Source organism: Staurois parvus, unplaced genomic scaffold, assembly GCF_062004578.1.
Source record: "Staurois parvus isolate SC_StPar_1 unplaced genomic scaffold, SC_StPar_1.0 ptg000011l, whole genome shotgun sequence".
Classification (NCBI taxonomy): domain Eukaryota; kingdom Metazoa; phylum Chordata; class Amphibia; order Anura; family Ranidae; genus Staurois; species Staurois parvus.
In genome coordinates, this window is record NW_028317807.1 from 1,758,258 (window position 1) to 1,778,518 (window position 20,261).

At 41.8% G+C, this 20,261-nt stretch overlaps 1 protein-coding gene across 5 annotated transcripts in view; it reads right to left on the reverse strand.

Moving 5' to 3' along the window:
• GULP1 (GULP PTB domain containing engulfment adaptor 1) overlaps nucleotides 1–20,261 on the reverse strand; it is a 639,668-nt gene that overhangs the window by 155,622 nt on the left and 463,785 nt on the right. For 4 of the 5 annotated variants that reach the window (XM_089670051.1, XM_089670042.1, XM_089670069.1 and 1 more), the window contains one exon: nucleotides 7,689–7,826. The exons of the other annotated variant lie outside the window; for it this stretch is intronic. In XM_089670051.1, the coding sequence (XP_089526177.1) occupies nucleotides 7,689–7,826 (138 nt within the window). The remainder of the gene's footprint in view (nucleotides 1–7,688; nucleotides 7,827–20,261) is intronic. 5 annotated transcript variants of the gene reach the window in all.

The window sequence follows — 20,261 nt, forward strand, 5'->3', positions numbered from 1 at the left end:
AACTTCGAACAGAGGGGACAATTCACTAAGCGGTATCTTACTGTATCTGAGTTGCAGTATGATACAACACAGCTACTAAACACATTCTTTATTGTCCCACTGATGGCTGAATGTCCCCCATCCATACCAAGCCCTTTGGGGCTAGTATGAATTATGAGGGGAACTCCCATGCCAAAATTTAAAAAATAAATGGTATGGGGGCTCCCAAAATCCATACCAGACCCTTATCCGAGCATGCAGCCGGGTAGGTCAGTAAAGAGGGGGGACGAGTGAGCACCCCCACGAACCATACCAGGCCACATGTCCTCAACATGGGGGTGCTTTGGGGCAGGGAGCTCCCCACCAAAGCACCTTGTCCCCACGTTGATGGGGACAAGGGCCTCTTCCCCACAACTGTGGCCTGTGGCTGTGGGGGTCTGTGGGCTGGAAAGTATGGTGTGAGGCACAGTCAGGAAAACAAGGGCATCATCAGCGAATGCTTCCACTTTATACTCCCTGGTCCTAACAGGAATTCCACAGACATATGAGTTGGCATGTAGCCAATGTAGAAAGAGTTCAAGAGTTAGCATATTAATGGAGAGAGGGGTATCTCAGTCTAGTCCTGTTTCTTATACGGAAGGCATTCGATATGTGGCCATTTACTTTACCTCTTGCCTCTTGAGGGTTGGTATAGAGCGACATTATGTAATTACACATATTGGGGTTTATTTACTAAAGCTGGAGAGTCCAAAATCAGACTCCCTTCTTCATAGAAACCAATCAGCTTCTAACCTCAGCTTGTTCAATGAAGTTTTGGCAATGAAACCTGGAAGCTGATTGGTTTCTATGCAGAAGGGAGTCTGATTTTGGACTCTCCAACTTTAGTAAATAAACCCCATTGTGTCTAAGACCTTGGGCTTTCAGCACTGCCAAAATGTAATCCTATCTCTAAGCCCACCGATAGACCATTGGGTCCCAGACTCATTGGGTCCTGAGCTTTATCTTAAGCGCTAAGTGAAATTACTCAATAGAAATGGGGCATCCAAGTTTTTGGCCATGGATGGGAAGGTGGGGTATATTTATTAGGAACTCTTATTTAGGATCTAATTGCTTGAGCTTTGTGGTTCTGAAGTGCTCTTGCTAAAAATCCACTACGTTTGTTCCCATGGTCCTAAAACAGCTTGTGGGTAAGTGCAAAAGCATCTGTGGACTCTTAAACAAGTGCAACTTTTGCTTGGAATTTAGATTACAAAATAAAGCAGCTTGCACATTAAATAGGCCAAGAGTAATAAAAACAAAACAATTGCATTGCTAGTTACACATGCATCTAATTGAAAAAGCAAAAAGGTAAATGGAAAATGTACATAGGTGGTAACAGAGTCCATATAGGCTTCACATGTATAGATAAAAGTTGGTGCATAAAGAGAGAATTCCGATCCAGAAAGAAGACCATCACCTTCCACCCAAATGAATTGGCCTCTTACCAGAAGGTTTGGCCGCCCAATGGGTCGGACAACATGAGCAGTATAATATATGCAACTGATACAGCAACAGGTCTTCAGTAAAGATCACATCCGGTGCAATCAAAGTTACTTCTCCAAGTTACAGAAAATTCTCAGTAGCCAACTTTTAACTCTCCAGTCAGGACTTGTCTGATTCCCAGGCTGAGAGCTGCAATTGTTTTGTTTTTATCTGTGGACTCTTGTCTAATTCTTCTAGCAGGAGAGTCCTTTTCTGTTAAATCCTGAATGGCCCTGAGTACTCGCAACCGTTTCCCTTCATCCCCTCCACTCCCCCTTTTCTATTTCCTTTCTTGAATTTTTCAAGTTTTTTCCAGCTTACATAGACCTAAAGTAATTGTAAAGGCTAATGGTTTTTACCTTAATGCATTCTCTGCATAAAGGTAAAGAACCTTTCATATTCAGTTCCCCCCAGTCCCCTCTAAATACTTACCTGAGCAAACTCTTGCTCCAGCACTGTGCCAGAGAGAAGCAGCACTACTCTCTCTCCTTACAGTGCTCAGTGAGAACAGCTGGAGCCATTGGCTCCTTCTGCGGTCAATCAAATCTTGTGACAAGGGAGCAGGGACTGGGCCAAGCCACACTGTGTGTGTCAATAGACACACACAGTCTGGCTTGGGATTGAGCCTGCATGTCTGCCTCCCTAGCGAGCAATTGCTCCAAGGGCAGACACAGAAGAGGAGGAGCCAAGATTGCCAGCGGAGGGCCCCAGAAGATGAAGGGCCACTTTGTGCAAAGCATTGCACAGAGCATTTAAGTATAACAAGTTTGGTATTGAAAAAAACACAAACCTTTACAATTACTTTAAAGATGATTCAGGTTAAAGTTTACAATTTATGAAGTTTGTCATGGGTTCAATGTCAAATTCAGGCTGATGTGTTCATCAATACTGCTTACCCTAGAAAATAAAACTGGAGCATTTGTCCAGTTATACTCCCCTTGGTACTTTTTCAGCTCAGGCTTAACAAAATAATAAATGACTGATTAGCTGCTGTAGAACACATGCTTTTACTTTCTTCTGTAGAAAGTTTTATAAATCCCTGTATTCAAAGAAGAAAACCATTGACAAGCCTTAAGAACAATTTAGACATAATCTGTTTTTGTTTCAAGATTAAAGCCAAACTCTAGACAAACATCTACTGCAAATGCAAAGCTGAAATAGATATACTGGAGCTTACTTGACAAAGGATTTGTACTTCTGTCCATCAAACCCTGAGATTTACAAAGACTTATCACAACCTGCAGTCAGTTTCTTGACCTGATATTTGTCCTCTATTGCACTAAGCAGCATAGCTTACTTACCATCCTTCTCTTAGCCTGAGACTGATGAGGTCTTCCCTCTGCTATCTACTCTGGTCTTTCTGGTCAGTACATGTGCATGCATGCCACCTTACTGCCCCAAGTATTTCCCCTTTCTCTGCCAGTCTGAATGTTGTTGTATAGGGGATAATAATAAACTCATAACATTTCAAAGGAAAGTATTTATACTAGTTGTAATTTAAATCCATTGTATTTTTTCAATAACCAGTTACTGTGTTTTTTGTAAAAAAAAAAAAATCTGTCTGGAGTTCAGATTCAAAGGTTATTTTTAAATTAGAATGCTACCCTTTAAAATACAGTGAGCGTGTATGGAGCATTAATTGCAACAGAAAGCTTATAAAAGAACTTCATGAAGAAATATTTAACATCTACTGGGTAACAAATAGTTACATCACATGTAATGAGGTATATGCCACCTCCTGGATCACTGGTTGTTCTTTACAATATAAACGTTTGTTCATGCCGTAAAGTCCAGCTTTCTTATATTCAGTGAACTTGGTCATGAAATACAAAGTGTTCTGTGAATGGAAAAGAGGATATGGCAGAATGAATGAATGGCAGTGAATCTTGTGCGTAGAAGAGCCTCAAGTCAAATACTTCCCGGAATGATCAAAAACTGTAAATTGTAAAGAACAGCCAGTGATGCAGGAGGTGGCATTAGCCCCACTACATGTATTAGCCCCACTACATGTAACTATTTGCTACCCAGCACAGATTCATTTTTACTGGAATTCCTTCAAGTCCAAAATTACCCCTAAGGAAACCTAAAATATAATCCTCTTCTTCGGCTCACTGTATCACCCCTCCCTGCAGTGAACATTATTTTGAATCTTCTGCTGTAGTCCCTCCTCAGCTAAAAAATATGGGCGTGCCACTGAGGACGTGCATGCGCACGAAACGTGTCGGGTAAAGCCACATTGCTGATGTCACACCGCCGCTGTCAAAGGATGGAGTGGCGACCATTTTTCTATCTCCACTAGGACAAGGGTTCCTCTTCCATCTATGCCTCTGAGGGAGCAGTTTGTTTAACCCTCTGGCTGCCTCTTTGCCTCCAGATGTGATATACCTATATGCCTGTTATCATTAACCTTCTGGTGAGTGGACATCTGACTGAGGTGGTGGATTCCCGTGTGATTAATTTCACGTTCACGTCCTGCACTTTAGATTACTGCACTTTATGAATTTATGGACACTTTTTGAACTGAGTTTCTTTTATGGACTTGTAATATTACTATTTATTGATTATTTTAGTTGCACTTGTAGTGCACCTATCATCACTTCTGCTCAAGGACATAATTGCCTTACCACTTCCATTATATTAGCAAGTTTTATATAATTATGTGTTGCAGTTTACTGTTTCACTTGATACATTTAATTTTGTATTGTGATTTTAGCGCTGCACCTTTTTTATACATATACTTGTGGGGATTGTTACCTATACCTTGCGTGCTAGCTGCTCTATAGTCATCACCAGCACACGCCTATATACAATATTTACATTTACAATATAAACGTCTTAGATTGAACTGTAATGTTGCTGTATTGTCTCCTGTGTGCTGAGCAAACTGTTGGCACTATATAAATCCTGTATAATAATAATAATAAAAAATGTTTGTTGATGCCGTGAAGTCCGGCTTTCTTATATTCAGTGAACTTGATCATGAAATACAAAGTGTTCTGTGAATGGAAAAGTGGATAGGGCAGAATGAATGAATTATTATTATTATTATTATACAGTATTTATAAAGCGCCAATAGTTCACTCAGCGCTGTACATTACAAAGGGGGACAGAACATGTGACAGAACAATACCAATACAATGCAAAACATGAGGGGATCGAGGGCCCTGCTCTTACGAGCTTACAATCTAGAAGGGATGGGATAGTGGTACAGGAGGAGATAGCTGTGGGGGATGGAGTGGTAGGAAGAGTGGAGGAGGTCAGCAAGTTAGCAGGGGGTGAGGTAGGCTTCCCTGAAGAGATGGGTTTTCAGGGTGCGCCTAAAGGAGAGGAGAGTAGATGATAATCTGATGGGTTGGGGCAGGGAGTTCCAGAGGATGGGTGACACCCTGGAGAAGTCCTGGAGGCGGGCATGGGAGGAGGAGACCAGGGAACTAGAGAGAAGGAGGTCTTGTGAGGAGCGGAGTGTGCGTGCTGGGTGGTACTTGGATATTAGGTCAGTGATGTAGTTCGGGGCAGTATGGTGGACGGCTTTGTACGTCAGTGTTAGGATTTTAAATTTGATCCGTTGCGCAATCGGAAGCCAGTGGAGGGATTGGCAGAGGGGGGTGGCGGAAATGGAGCGGTTGGAAAGGTGAATGAGTCTGGCAGCCGTATTCAGGATCGACTGAAGCGGGGATAGCCAGCGGCGAGGCAGGCCAGTGAGGAGGGAGTTGCAGTAGTCGAGTCGTGATATGATGAGGGAGTGGATGAGCTGTTTAGTGGTTTCTGGGGTTAGGAACGTGCGGATTTTGGCGATGTTGCGGAGGTGGAGTCTGCACGAGTTTGTTAAAGATTGGACTTGGGGCTGGAAGGATAGGTTGGAGTCCAGAATGACACCAAGTACTCTGGCCTGCAGAGCGGGTTTGATATTAGCGTTGTTGGATGTGATGTAGAAGTCAATGGGGGGTGGGGTTCGGGCTGGGGGGAAGACAAGGAGCTCGGTTTTGGAGAGATTCAGTTTAAGGAAGTGGAGCGACATCCAATCTGATATGTCGCTCAGTAGGTGTGTGATTTGGGCAGAGACCGAGGGGGTGAGGTGGGGGGTTGAGAGATAGATTTGTGTGTTGTCGGCATAGAGGTGGTAGTTGAAGCCGTGAGAGTGTATGAGTTGGCCAAGGGAGGAGGTGTAGATGGAGAAGAGAAGGGGCCCAAGGACAGAGCCTTGAGGGACCCCAACAGAGAGGGGGAGTGAGGGGGAGGTGGTAGCATTATAGGCAACGCTGAAAGAGCGTTGTGACAGGTAGGATGAGAGCCAGGAGAGAGCAGAATCTCTGAGGCTGAGGGAGTGTAGTATTTTGAGGAGGAGGGGGTGGTCAACTGTGTCGAAGGCCGCAGAGAGGTCAAGGAGTAGGAGCACTGAATAGTGGCCATTAGCTTTGGCGGTTAGAAGGTCGTTGGAGAGTTTGAGTAAGGCGGTTTCGGTGGAGTGTAGGGGGCGGAAGCCAGACTGTAGGGGATCGAGGAGGTTGTTGTCGTTGAGGTGAGAGCATAGGCGGGTGTAGACGAGGCACTCGAGGAGTTTAGTTGTAAATGGGAGCAGGGAGATGGGTCTGAGGTTGTTCGGGTCATTGGGGTCCAGGGAGGGCTTTTTAAGTATGGGGGTGATGTGTGCATGTTTCAGTGGGGAGGGGAAAGTGCCGGAGGAGAGGGAGAGATTAAAGATGTGGGTGAGGGAGCGTAGGATGGAGGGGGAGGGAGGTCGTAGGAATTGTGAGGGGATAGGGTCGAGGGGGCAGGTGGTGAGGCGGGCATCAGAGAGGATCTTGGAGACTTCCTCGATGGTAGTAAGGTCAAAGGTGTGGAGTGTTGGGGGAGCTTCAGTATGAGGAATGTAGGGTGGGGTGGGAGTGAAGGTCAGAGCAGTGGTGGGGCCGTGGGAGAGGGGTGATGAGGGGGTAGCTGAGTGAGGGGGAACGGGGTTGGAGGGAGTTTGAGCAGTGACGAAGTCCCTGCGGGTAATGTTGAGGGGGAGGGGGGATGATGGGGTAGCTGTGTGAGAGGGGACGGGTTGAGAGGGCGTGTGAGTTGCGGCAATGTCCTTTCGAATTGTGTCAATCTTGTTTTTGAAGTGATTGGCAATCTCAAGGGCGGTGAGTGAGGTGCTGGGTGGAGGTGGGGGTGGAGAGAGTAGAGAGTTGAAGGTGCAGAAGAGTCGGCGAGGATTGGAGGAGAGGGCCTTGATGAGGGTCAGTGCATCTTGTGTGTAGAAGAGCTTCAAGTCAAATACTTCCCGACATGATCAAAAACTGTAAATTTAAAATAACAGCCAGTGATGCAGGAGGTGGCATACGCCTCACTACATGTAACTATTTGCTACCCAGCACAGATTCATTTTTCCTGGAATTCCTTCAAGTCCAAAATTACCCCTAAGGGAACCTAAAATATATTCCTCTTCTTGGGCTCATTGTAACACCCCTCCCTGCAGTGCACATTATTAGGAATCTTCTGCTGTAGTCCCTCCTCTTCTCCTCAGCTAAAACATCTTTTACCATAGATTCTTATAGCACAACACTTTATGGTTAGAGGCAAATACAGAATGAATGAAGAGTAACTTTACTGACTGTTTTTATAAACTGCATGTTGCAATTGAGGGCACCAGACTGTTCTAGAGAAAAGGGAACATTGAGGAACCTGGCTTGTCTCCCTCACTAGTCGGGTTTTTATCACTGAACAGCTTAAGTATCTTCTAATAATATTAAGGGCATACATTTAACATTTTGGTTTTAATGGGTTATTACTATTTTCAGGTATTACTAGCATGTAAGATTTCTTTGTGTTTAGTTTTTACCAGATTTCCCAATTAGTCATGCAAATTCAAGCCACAATTTAGCTTTCTCCAGTGCTTACATCCCTAAGATTGCTTTATTTATAAGAAATGTTCTGGTTCGCTTGATTACTTGTCTGACACAAAGAGCTAAGTGGAATAACAAAGGGCAGATCAGGCTTAATTTATAGCCGCACAAAGCATAGCATGGGAAGAAATACAAATGAAACATCTTGATCTATTTTCTCATGACAAGTTGGAGCCATTAATGAAGATAAACATCTGGAGATTTCATCTGATCCCAAGTCGTTATAGCAGTTTCTTGCCAAGCCAAACCCTTTTCATGTAGGACAAAAAAACACCCTAAAACATCTGGCATACTTACACATTTCTCACTATCGAACACATAGCACAAGTGCTTATTTGACTCCGAATCCTTGCATATGAATGTAAAAATCCGCTTGTCTGTTTTATCGTCGGCACAAAACGATATCCTGTGTAACTGGCAATTGTGCAGGATTTCCTATAAACAGAGAGAAATTGGCTGACTTGAACTTGATTATAATTCTTGTTGGCAGGTTGTATTTGTTACAGCAAAATTGTAAATGTCCAAAAGTGACTTCACAAAGAAATCAAGACATGTATGCTGTTGAGTCTTCAGCAATGCAGCAGCTAAAACTTAAATTTTATAATGTTTATAAAACAGAATTCTGAACTTATAGATGTTAAACTTAACTTAGAAGAGCAATAGTGCATATGTCAGAGCAATGAGATCATGAGCTCCATCTTAAAAGGAGCACATATTAGGAATGTTTCTTGCCTCATTAGGTAGGAGTTTCTCAGGCATACTGTAGATCTTTCAGGCTTTAGAGATGCAGGAAGTTACATTAACCATCTAATGTTTCCACCATTTTTAATTTAGATTACATTTTAAATACAATGTATTTTACTTTTTAAAACATAATTTTCTCTATTCTCTGTCACGATTAGAAAAGTTCCACATTATCCCCTTAAAACTAATAAGGGCTTTCTTCATCTTTAAAGGGAAGTGTAGTTTCAGTAAGTACACATTTACAATTATGAAGTTTAAAGGGGTTGTAAAGGGTATTTCTTTCAGTAAAATAATAAACCTGTTATACTTACCTACTCAGTGCAATGGTATTGGACACAGCAGCCCAGGACCTCCTTCAGCCCCTCGCCAGTGCTCTTGGTTCCTCCTCTTTTCTGTGTGCCACCAATAGGAAGCCGCTTCCTGTGGTGGCACACCTGCAGGCTTGCTCCTGAGCTGGGCTGTGTGCATCGATTGACACGCACAAAGTGGCTTGGCCTACCCACCACCTGTGAGGAGAGAGATAGAGACCAGCACCACTGCAGACTGGCACAGTGCTGGACTGAGAGAGGGCTCAGATAAGTTTAAAGGGAGGTTGGGCGCGATACAACTAATGGCACACTTTGGTAAAAAATGTCTAGCCTTTAGAACCACTCTAAAATGTTTCTAAACCCACAACAGTAAAATCAGTCCTTATATGCAGTAAAAAATGCTTGCTATACTCACAGTGGAACCTAAGGGGTTAATCCTCCACATTGTGTAAAAAGGCTGTTTTATCCCATATTCTCTGATCCTCCCCTTCTTCTACTGTCCCCAGTCCATCTGCTGATAGTACAGAGCCATAGGAGGCACTCTGCACATGCTCAGTTTGGTGTGTATTGCTAGAGCATTTTTTTTCTTTGGGAGGGTGCATGTGATCAGCAGAGGGCCAATGAGCACTGTCCAGACATGGGTTCAGGGGTCAGGCAGCCTCATAAGACAGTCAGAAGAGAATGAAAACTCCTCCTACAAGATTACCAGTGCTCAGCTGGACACTAATAGAATTCACAAGACTGTTCTAACTGCTGATGAGAAAAGGTATTTAGCAGTTTGTATTTACTAAAATAATTGCATTTCCATGTTGTGTGTACTGTGGGAGACCAGCTATGGTGAATGCAGGGTCCAGGGTTTAGTAACACTTTAAGTTATTTGTATGGTAACCTTCACTTTTTTATTATTATTATTATTATTATTATTACAGGTACTTATATAGCGCCATCAATTTACGCAGTGCTTTACATATATATTGTACATTCATATTTATTTCAGGACTTATATAGTGCCATCAATTTACGCTGTGCTTTACATATATATTGTACATTCATATCAGTCCCTAACCCTCAAGGGGTGTACAATCCAAAGTCCTTAACTTATAGTTAGACATACATACAAATACTGGGGCCAATTTAGACAAGATCCAATTAACCTAGCAGCATGTCTTTGTAGTGTGGGAGGAAACCAGGCACAGGGAGAACATGCAAAATCCAGGCAGGTGGTACCATGGTTTTTATTTCTTTGCTCTTTAGTATTTCCATTACAATATTTTATACATAGATTTGTAGATTCTTACTCTAGTGGTTATGTGTATCTCAGATAATTAGCACCTTTGCGTAATTACTGCTGAAATAAACCCACCTATAGGTTGTGTTTTTAGTCTCTGCTAACTGAAAGACTCCCTTTAAGATAGAGGAACATCTTAAAGAGAGTCTCTTTCTCTTTATTTTCTCTGTTCCAAAACTGCAGTCTCCAGACTCAGCAGTGGCATAAAGGTTGGAGTACAGAACCATAGGACACCGTGGGGGACACAAAAGTATTATATGCAAAAGAGTCTTATGGAGGCTGCAGAGGCAAAATGGAAGGAAAGAAGGAGACATGGGTTGCCAATGAGGTAAGGCAGTACCTTTCATCTAGATTATTTTTTAACCTGACAGTTTCTCCTTAATACATATTAATACGAATATGATGCTTATGACACCAACATGTTGACCCTCTTGTTTCAACACTTTTCGTCAGTGATATCAGAACGAAATATACAGATAAGGACTTTTAACTTTTCTCAGACTCTGGATCTGAGTACTTGTTCTGGGTCAGTGACTCTGAAAGTATTGAAACCAGAGATGCAGCATGGATGCATAACCATTAAACTTTCAGAACAAGCCTTTTGTATTCCTCTTATGTTAGGTTTACTTTAAGGGCTGGTTCACATTACATGCGTTCCAGTGTTAAAGTAGGTTACATCATTGTCAATGGCATGGTTCACACCAGTGCTTGCAGTTCCAGTGAAAAAAAGAACATGCTGCATTTTTCCTGCACGGAATTGTACTGGAACATGGTAAAATGCATAAAAAATACACCAAACAAGCACTGGACCCCAAATGAACCAAAAAAGCTGGGCAAAAAAGAATCTGGAATGCATAAAAAACGCATCATGAATGCACCAGAACACATAAAAAATGTGCATGCAGAAATGCATCCAGACTGCGTTTCTATGGTGTTAACCGGCCTTAAAAGGCAATAACTACCATTGGTAATACACACCGCTCAGAGAAGAAATCCCATTAACAAGATGGATGTTTTTAAACTATCATTTCATCCATGACACCTAGCTAGGGAATCTAATATCTACAGCAGATCTTCACTCCCATTTTTGCTTTAACCTATGCTTACCTTGTGGGGGGGGTTCTCCATGGGTTCTATACTTGCCAAGCCAGCGGATCCATTGTTGTTCTGCCGAGACCTTCTACTTTACATCCTCTTCTCGGATCCAGCGCTGCCATGTTTGTATGTGAGGTTCTTAGGAGGCTGCCAGATTTTCTGGGTTCAGCCAGCTGGCCTCTCAATGACATGTGATGTACATATCCCAGGAGGCACAACATGCACAGTACACGTCATTTGCCTAGGTGAATGATGTGTATAGGAAGTAGGACCAAATCCTTTTTCGGTAAAAAAAAATCTGATATTGATGTAGCGAAGTGAAGAAGGGGTGGACTGGACAGACTTTTGATTTGAGGGCAAAGAGACTCTTTAAACAAAAGATGAAAAACAGTGGGGTTGATTTACTAAAACTAAAGAGTGCAAAATCTAGTGTAGCTCTGCTTAGCAACCAATCAGCTTCCAGGTTTTTTTTGTCAAAGCTTAACTGAACAAGCGGAAGTTAGAAGCTGATTGGTTACCGTGCACAGCTGCACAAGATTTTGCACTCCAGTTTTAGTAAATCAACTCCAATATGACTAGGTAATTACTATGATTTTCCTAAGTTAGTAAATGTGTAAGGAATTAAACTTGGAAGGTGACATATCAATGTAACCAGGACTTGCTATAATAAGTAACCAGTCCCATTGAAGACATTATCTCTGACATCTCAGTCTCCGGTTGTAGTGATTCTGTATGGGAAATGGAGTACTAGCATAGTAGTCATTCCACAATGTATTTCAGTCAAGGAATAATTTACACCATTTAATTTATAGTTTATGCAGTATAAAAGTATAAAAAAACCCTTACTATTGAGTTCCTACAGACAACTACCTCTTGAATGCATACTAAAAACATTGTTCAGATGATGATATTGTAGAAGAAATATCTGATTTTAATAATGATAATTAGATTATTATAATAAACTTTGTGGGTTTTGCTTGAAGAATTGAGCATACTGTAGACCAGTGGTCTACAAACTACAATCTGGGGGCTGGATGCAGCCCTTTGCCTTCTTGAATGCTTGCTTTTATCTGGCTCTTGGGTCCAGTGGTGTATTTAGGTCTCGTGCTGCTCTAGGCAACACAAAAATTGGCTCCCACCATTGACTAATGACACCCCAGCCCCCCCCCCCCCCCACCCGAGAGAGCCTTCTACTACCACCACCCCCATACACTGGCAACCCCCTCCCCCCCACCCCAGCAAGAGAGAAGGCATTTGCCTTCACAGCTCCGCACATCCTTGGGAACAATAGTCAGGCTCTGCATACACCATCAAGCATCCCGCAGCCTCTCTCAGATCCCACCTGGTTCCCATGCTGCGTGTGTCCTTTCTTCCTTTCCTTCTTTCGGGGGACAGTGCTGCCCTCCTGAAAAATGCTGCTGCCCCCCTGAAAAATGCCGCCCTAGGCAATTGCCTTGTTTGCCTTGTGGTAAATACACCCATGCTTGGGTCACTGCTCCTCAAACTGATACAAGACACTATTCATCCCACTGACACTAATGATGAGGCACTATTCCTCCTGCTGACACCAATGATGGGGCACTATTTTTCACACTGACACCAACACCCAGCCTCCCTAAAGTCTGAAGGACAGCAAACTGGTCCTTTGTTTAGAAAGTTTGGAGACCCCTGGTGTAGACCAATGACAAGTGGACAAGAAGCAATCAGTCCCTTGAATAGAAAAGGGAAAGGAGTGGAGCCTCAGACAAGGTGCAGATGAACTGGAGGTAAAGTTAAATCTTGCTTAACTGTGTAAGTGAGTGGGCTCTGGTGAAAGAAGAGGGGCATTTGGGGGATCTCCTGAAGGTTTGCCAGGTATTTAACAAGGAGTTTTACCCCTGTGAAAGTGTAGCTACATGATGTTTAACTAACAAATACTTGCCCTCCACACTAATGATTCCCCTGACATTTGCTCCTCTATTATCAAAACACTTAACACCTAATCTAACCACCAAAACAAGTCCTTATAATGGCTTAAAAAACTATATTTACTGTTTAGTTGCTAAAATATCTGTAATTCTGTATTGCCAGTTTTATGGTCTACACAGTCAGGCAGGTGACACCTTTTTTTTCTGGTTTACAAGTGTAACATTTGGTGTCACCTTTACTCCAGCCTTAACACTGAAAAATGAATCAGCATCATCACTGTTGCCTAATTACCAGGAAAGTGGTTTAATAAGTAGCAATGTTCAACCAGAAAGTAGTAGAGAATTCTTTCTAGTTGTGCAGTGTGTCAACAAAGTAAAAATCATACACCTTGCTAAACAGAACTGCAATTCCTTTGGTAGGTAGTACAGTAATCACTGTATACCACAGCTTTGTATTTAACATTTTGCTTGGAGTTCCACTTTATTTATGTCAGATAGGCTTTTCAATGAGGTCACTAGAACCTAGGCTGTGCATTCATTGGGTATGAGGTACATGAGTGAGAAGATGTTGAATATTTCCTGCGTTGTGTAAGACAGGTTGCATAGTTAAGATTGATAGGGAACTGTATCTTAGGAAAGCATGTTCTATTACAACACATCTAACAGATAACAGGATTCGTGTTCTAAAGCAGCATACATCTATTAGGGTCAGCAAGCCAAATTCATCCAGGATTTACAACATCAGGCAAAAATGTATATTCCACTGAAAATATTTCATAAATAGGAACATTACATATGTCACTGACAGTTTCAATACAATAAGTATCTCAGTGATACCCTGCTTCGAAAAATTCTTGCAAGGATTATGTCTTTTATTCAGATTAGACTTTACCCAACAATGTGTGAGCATTTATCAAATCTAAAAATACATCTGTGCCATACAGAAATATAGAACATACCCTTAACTATCTAAAAAATCTTTAATGTTGTTCTGGGGGTGTGTTACTAACTAAAATATATATATATATATATATATATATATATGTATATATATATATATATATATATATATATATATATATATATATATATATTAAGCTTCAAACTGTGCACATTAGTGTCTTTTTAGGTTATATTATTACATTTATAGAACAATGGTGCCATCCAATGGTTGATGTTTCAAACTACAATTTCTTTGCAATCAATGTTTACAGTCATACCACTAAAACAATAACCAATCTAGAGCAGGAACTAGAAAGTTAATAATTAATCACATGCTGTAAGCAATTCAGTGTTTCAGATAACTCAAAGTGTATTTTAAGACTAGAACAACTGCAGAGAGACTGTCTTTACTCCTTTCTCCAATTATTTGCACTGAAAAACCTAAAAACTGAGTTCTGCATGTAGGCCAAAGCAAACAAATTACATGGAGATGATGTCTAGAAGCATTAATAGAGGGGAAGAAGGGCACAATAGATCAGGACCAGGCTGTAGAGTCAAAACCGGTGGGAAGAAATGGCCTAACCAAGATAGGCCAACACAAAGGAAATCCTGGGCTAAAAGTACCTGCTAAAAAAACTAAACAAAAAGTCAATCCTAAGAACAGAGATATACTGCTCAGGCAAACAATCCAGATCAATCCACAACAGGTGCAGGCTTTGGCTCGCCACCACACACGATGCAATAGGAAGAAGGGTCAGCCGCACACCGGAGGATTGATGAATATAGTGTATATTTATTGATCCATAGGACACAAAAAACACCAGGACATGAATTCAGGACCTTTTAACGCATTTCACGCAATCTTGTGCTTATCATTACGCACAAGATCGTGTGAAATGCGTTAACAGGTCCTGTATTCATGTCCTGGTGTTTTGTGTGTCCTATGGATCAATAAATTTACACTATATTCATTAATCCTCCGGTGTGCGGCTGATCCTTCTACCTGTTAAACAGCCAATCCTGACAGCAGCTGTCACCCTTACCCACACACAGGATAATAAATAACATAGAAATATAAAAGTATGTTGTGCTGTCAAGCAAATTAATTAAATAAATACATACATACATCAATTCATACAAAGTCCAGAGTAATTAAGTGAATAAATAATTAGAAATCTCAAGTGCGTTTATATTTACAACTGTATAAAAAATACTCTAAAATTTAAAAAGTTCATACTCAAATGTCCAGCAAAAATAAAGTGCACCAACAAAGTCTTCTAAGTGAAAAAGTACATCCACATGAAGAAGAATTCAGCCCATAATCATGTACATAAAGATCCTCTTTCAAGTCACCTCTGTGCACCAAACAGTTAGATCTCAATTGTCAGGAGGTCTAACAGCGATTGTAAAGAGAAATCCCAAAGATGGTGGGATGGACGGATAATCAGGCTCCGGTGCCGCAGCCTGCCACTGCAAATTGCAAATAGATGCCAGACTGCGCATGCGCCACTCCCCAAAGCTCAGGGTTAGAAGACAACTTTCCAGTGGAAGTTCCAGTACCTCACTCCTATATTCTGATAAAGGGGCATGGCCCCATAATATGTCACTGTAGTTGTCCATCAATGTTACAGTCATGGTCCCATCTCTTTGCACCAGCTTGGAACATATATTTAGTTCATGTCACTCAAGCTCTCCCAGTGTTCACAGCAGAGTTTTCCACCTGCCTTGGTTTCCTCTATTCAATTATGACATTTACAGTTAGGAATCTAAACATAAACTAAGATTCAATGTATAAAATGTATAAACTAGTGGGAGAGATTTCTTTGCAAAAGGGACCCACTTATCAGCAAACCAGCCTTGTGATCCTGTTGTCTGCATACAATAATAGCTAGTAAGTTTGTATTGTAGGTCCCAGATCTGTCTGGGATAAGGCAAGGTGAACAATATTGGTGCCTTAAGGTTTTTTAGCAAATCTAACAGGCAGAGACCAATGGAGAGGACAAGGCCATGGACATTTCAATACAGACGTACAGGTGCTGACATTTTTCACCACAATTGTTAGATTTTGGTATTTTTTGTTGGTACATGTAATTTTTGGCATGATCATTTTTTTTTGCATTTATTGCCATGATCGTATACAATTCAGGGATATGATTCAGATGGAGATTAATGGTTATGTTTAAGTAGGTTGATATGAAGGATAGTAACATATTCAGTATTAGTATCTCAGGTGTGATAAATAGTTGCTAAAATACCACAAATGGTAGACGTATGACTGTTAAGTACCTCCTGGCAAATAAAATGTGCTTGTATACAAGTTATTGGTGCCAACACTTCATGTGCTGAAACTTCTAGTACAGATACTGCCAAACCCCCCAAAAATGTTATAATTTTAAGAAGTTTAAAACAATCATACCATGCCTGGGGATGCAATCAAGACAAAAGAGCATAATTTAAATATTCTAGGTGATTAACAGCATAGGAATAGTGCACAGTATCCAAAAAGAGTACATAGCAATAGCAAGTCCAGTAAGTGCACAGAATTTGTTAGAAACTTTAAAGTGGTTGCAAAGGCTGAAGGTTTTTTGCCTTCATGTATTCTATACATGAAGGTAAAAACCCCTCTGTGTGCAGCTCCCCCCATAGCCCCCCCCCCCCCCATACTCACCTGAGCCCCCTCTCGATCCAGTGATGTGCACGGGAGCCCCAGGTCTCTCTCTCATTAGCTGAGGCATAACAGCTGGAGCCATTGGCTCCCACCACTGTCAATCACAGCCAGTGCGCCAATGAAGAGAGAGCAGGGGGCGGGGCTGAAACACAACTCTATGTGTCTTATTGATGCATAGAGCAGGGCTCGGGAGCGAAAACACACCAGTACCTCCATGGTAAGTAGCTTGCTATTGGGGGCACTGGTCAAGGGGAAGCAGCCAGGAGTGCCGGAGGGAGACCCAAGAAGAAGAATATCGGGCTGCTCTGTGCAAAACCGTTGCTCAGAGCAGGTAAGCATGACACGTTTGTTATTTAGAAAAAAACCCACAAAGCTTTAGTGTTACTAAACCCAGGACCCTGTATCTACTATATCTGGTCTCCCACAGTACACAGAACATAGAAATGCACTTATTTTAGTAAATATAAACTGCTAAATACCTTTTCTCATCAGAAGTTAGAGCAGTCTTGTGACTTCTATCAGTGCCCAGCCTAGCACTAACTAAAGCTTGTAGTAGGAGTTTTATTTCTGCTCTAGGAGTACGGAAATCCCCTGGCCTCTGTCTGGACAGTACTGATTGGCCTGGGCTGATCACATGCACTCTCCCAAGACAAAAAAAAAACCTCTCTATCAATACACACCAAACTGAGCATGTGCAGATGCCTACAGTTCAGTCTGTCTTATCAGGAGATAAGAGGTGGTCTCTTGAAAAAGGGGAGGAACAGATGATAAAGGATCAAATTACCTTTTTACACAATGCGGAGGATTAACCCCTTAGGTTTCACAGTGAGTATAACAAGCATGCTTTACTGCATATACAGACTTATTTTAGTGTTGTGGGTTTAGTAACACTTTAATATCACTTTAAGGAAAAAAACAATTCTGTACAGGCAAGGTGCACTTTTATGTTTACATTGAAGGTCCGTTGTATGAATTTTGAAACTGAAAGCAAGGATGACATTTCAGAGCAAGTAAACTTTGAAACTTTCACAGTACTGTCACTAGATAAGTGCTACAGCAAGCATTACTGAAAATGGAAAGAAGGAACACAAGTAGTAAGACATACTATGTACTATTTCCTATATATCCAGCAAATGGCTACATGTATTAAGCAATTTACCCACATTGGTGAAACATTTTTAGAACACTGTCTAATGGTTCTAAAATCCCTCTAATGGTTTTAATATCAAATTGCCATAGAATGCATACCAGAAGTATTGTAGGTCAGCCTGGCTAAGTATGGGGAACTGCCCACACAAAAATTGCTGTTTGCTTAGAAATTGGTTGGAACCACAGAGATGTCCAAATACAGATGAGTCAATAAGGAGAATATTTTGATTTTTTTGGTCAGTCTTTACCACAACCCTTTCAGATCCTTCCTCAGTGCATCAGTATTTAAGGTGTGACTAATACTGCATGTGGAGATCTCACTTGAATTCCACTACCAATGCTCCAGATGTGCAGAGCAGTCTAACGCCAGTCACTGGGGTAGATTTACTAAAACTGGTGCACTCAGAATCTGATGTAGCTGTGCATGAGAGTTAACAAGCTGCTAACTTCAGCTTGTTCAATTAAGCTTTGGCAATAAAACCTGGAAGCTGATTGGTTTCCATGCAGAGTTGCACCATATTTTGCACTCTCCAGCTTTAGTAAATCATCCCCACTGAGTCTGTGACTTACAAAAGTCTGTAATTAAACATGAAAGAGTGGTGCATTTTAGCTTTGTTGAGATACTCTTAGAGAGTGTTGGTGCGAGGTTTAAGGGCTGGCATTATCTTAGATAAAGGAGAAGTCCTGCTAGTTTTTGTGCTGCCCTAGGCAACACAAAAATCACCCCCCCACAAACAGAGAGACCCCTGACACAGACCCCAGCCCTTCTCACCAACTCGTAACCGAAGGACCAGCCGATCTCAGACCGCTCTGTCACTTGCGTAACAATGCCATTCTCAGCTGCGCCCTGCAAAAAGATTTATCTTTTTATCACAATCTATGTGCCAGCATCCTGAGAGCGATTGTTACTGGGTCAGGTTAATTACGCAATTAACCCTTCACACTGCCACCACCACCTTTTTACAGAGAAGGAGGAAACTCACAAACCTTAGCAGTAACACTATGATATTCGAATAAGTGTCTGTAACACACTGTCACTTCAGACAGATGTATTTACAGAAAAAGATGTAACAAATATAAATATATATATATATATATATATATATATATATATATATATACAGAGAGAGAGAGAGAGAGTAATAAAACAACAGAGAAATAAAAGAAAGAAGTTTCAGAAGGCAGGATACTTGCAAAAGTCCTTGGTTTGAGCAGAGTACAGTCGTCCGAACAAAAAGGTTGCCTTTCTCCTAAAGATAGTTCCTGATGTTAAAAGGGAGAGATCTTTCTTTCCTCCAGGCTGTCAGTCTTTTTCTATTATCTCAAAGGGGTGTCTCCTGAGAGCAAATATCCAATCTCCTCATTTGGGGATGGGTGTTAGGCGGTGACCAAGGTTATGACCAAATCCCTTGCAAGTTCATACTACGGTCAATAACCTTCAATAGGTACAGGTAGCATCCTAGCAACTGTCAGATTAATATGTAGAATTATATTCCAAATGCACAGATACCAAACTGTAGCATATCCTGCCACTCCGGATAAAAGATATTGCTCTCTACCCTCTTGTAGGCGCTACATAGGGATGTAAGGTGTCATGTGACTCATATTAAAATGACCTATCCGAATATATATTGCATATCAATGTGCCCAGTTCCTGCTGAAGTTTATGAATTTGTATGAAAAATGACTCATGTGGGATGTACGTTTTATGGCACCCTCTGCTGTAATGCTTACAGGTTGTGATCGACTAAGTTATGGTTTTACGACCGGGCAGAGGAAAGTGGTTGTCAAGCAGACATTCTGGAACAAGGCTAATTAGGAATTTACAACCATGGAACTTATTCAGCTGTGCCTATGCACTTTTGACCCCCCTTCACTACAGGCTCACATTCCATTCAGAAGGGGGGGGGAATTATGAGAGTCATGAGACAAAATGGTATAGACTTTAACAAAATGGTTGCCAACATCCATGGGTCTAAGTGCACAATTGCCACACCCCCCACAAAGAGTGCCTGACATTGACCAACAACACCCCACCCGTCCACTACGACCACCTCCATACACTGGCAACCCCTCCCCCACCCCGGTGAGAGAAAATACACTCAACTTCACAGCTCTAGACATCCCGGGAACAATAGTTGGGCTCTGCATACACCATCAACAGCCCGCAGCCTCTCTCAGATCCCACCTGGTCCCTATGCTGTGTGTGTCTCTTCTTCCATCCCTTCTTTAGAGGGGTGACACTGCCCCCCTGAAAGATGCCACTGCCCCCTGAAAGATTCCGCCCTAGGAAAATGCCTTGTTTGCCTTGTGGTAAATACGCCCCTGGGTATAGGTATCTATAGGCACTGTGCTAATCTGCTACAAACCATGTATCATATGTTCAAAATGACCGGGTTACAGTAACTCAGGAGAATACTGAAGGTCTACTGGTCCTAGTTCCCAGCCTAGAAGATGTGCTCCCACCTTTCATACTTTGAAACAGACCCTCAAACTTCATTTCTTCAAAATTGTCCACTCATCTCCTCTCCACCCTATTCCTAACAAAATAATAGCTTCTCTCCATCAGCCACATTTATATCATTTACCTCTCTATATTTACCCACCTGTACACCTGTTCCTGTTCTCCTTCTATGTCATGTTTTTCAATCAGGGGCTAGGCTCAGAGGCCAATGGCTATAGTAGTGGAAAGGCTCACACACAGAAACCTGCAGGATAAATACACAAGCAGATACTCTTGGTGGGAGAAGCAGACTCACTTGAGGCACT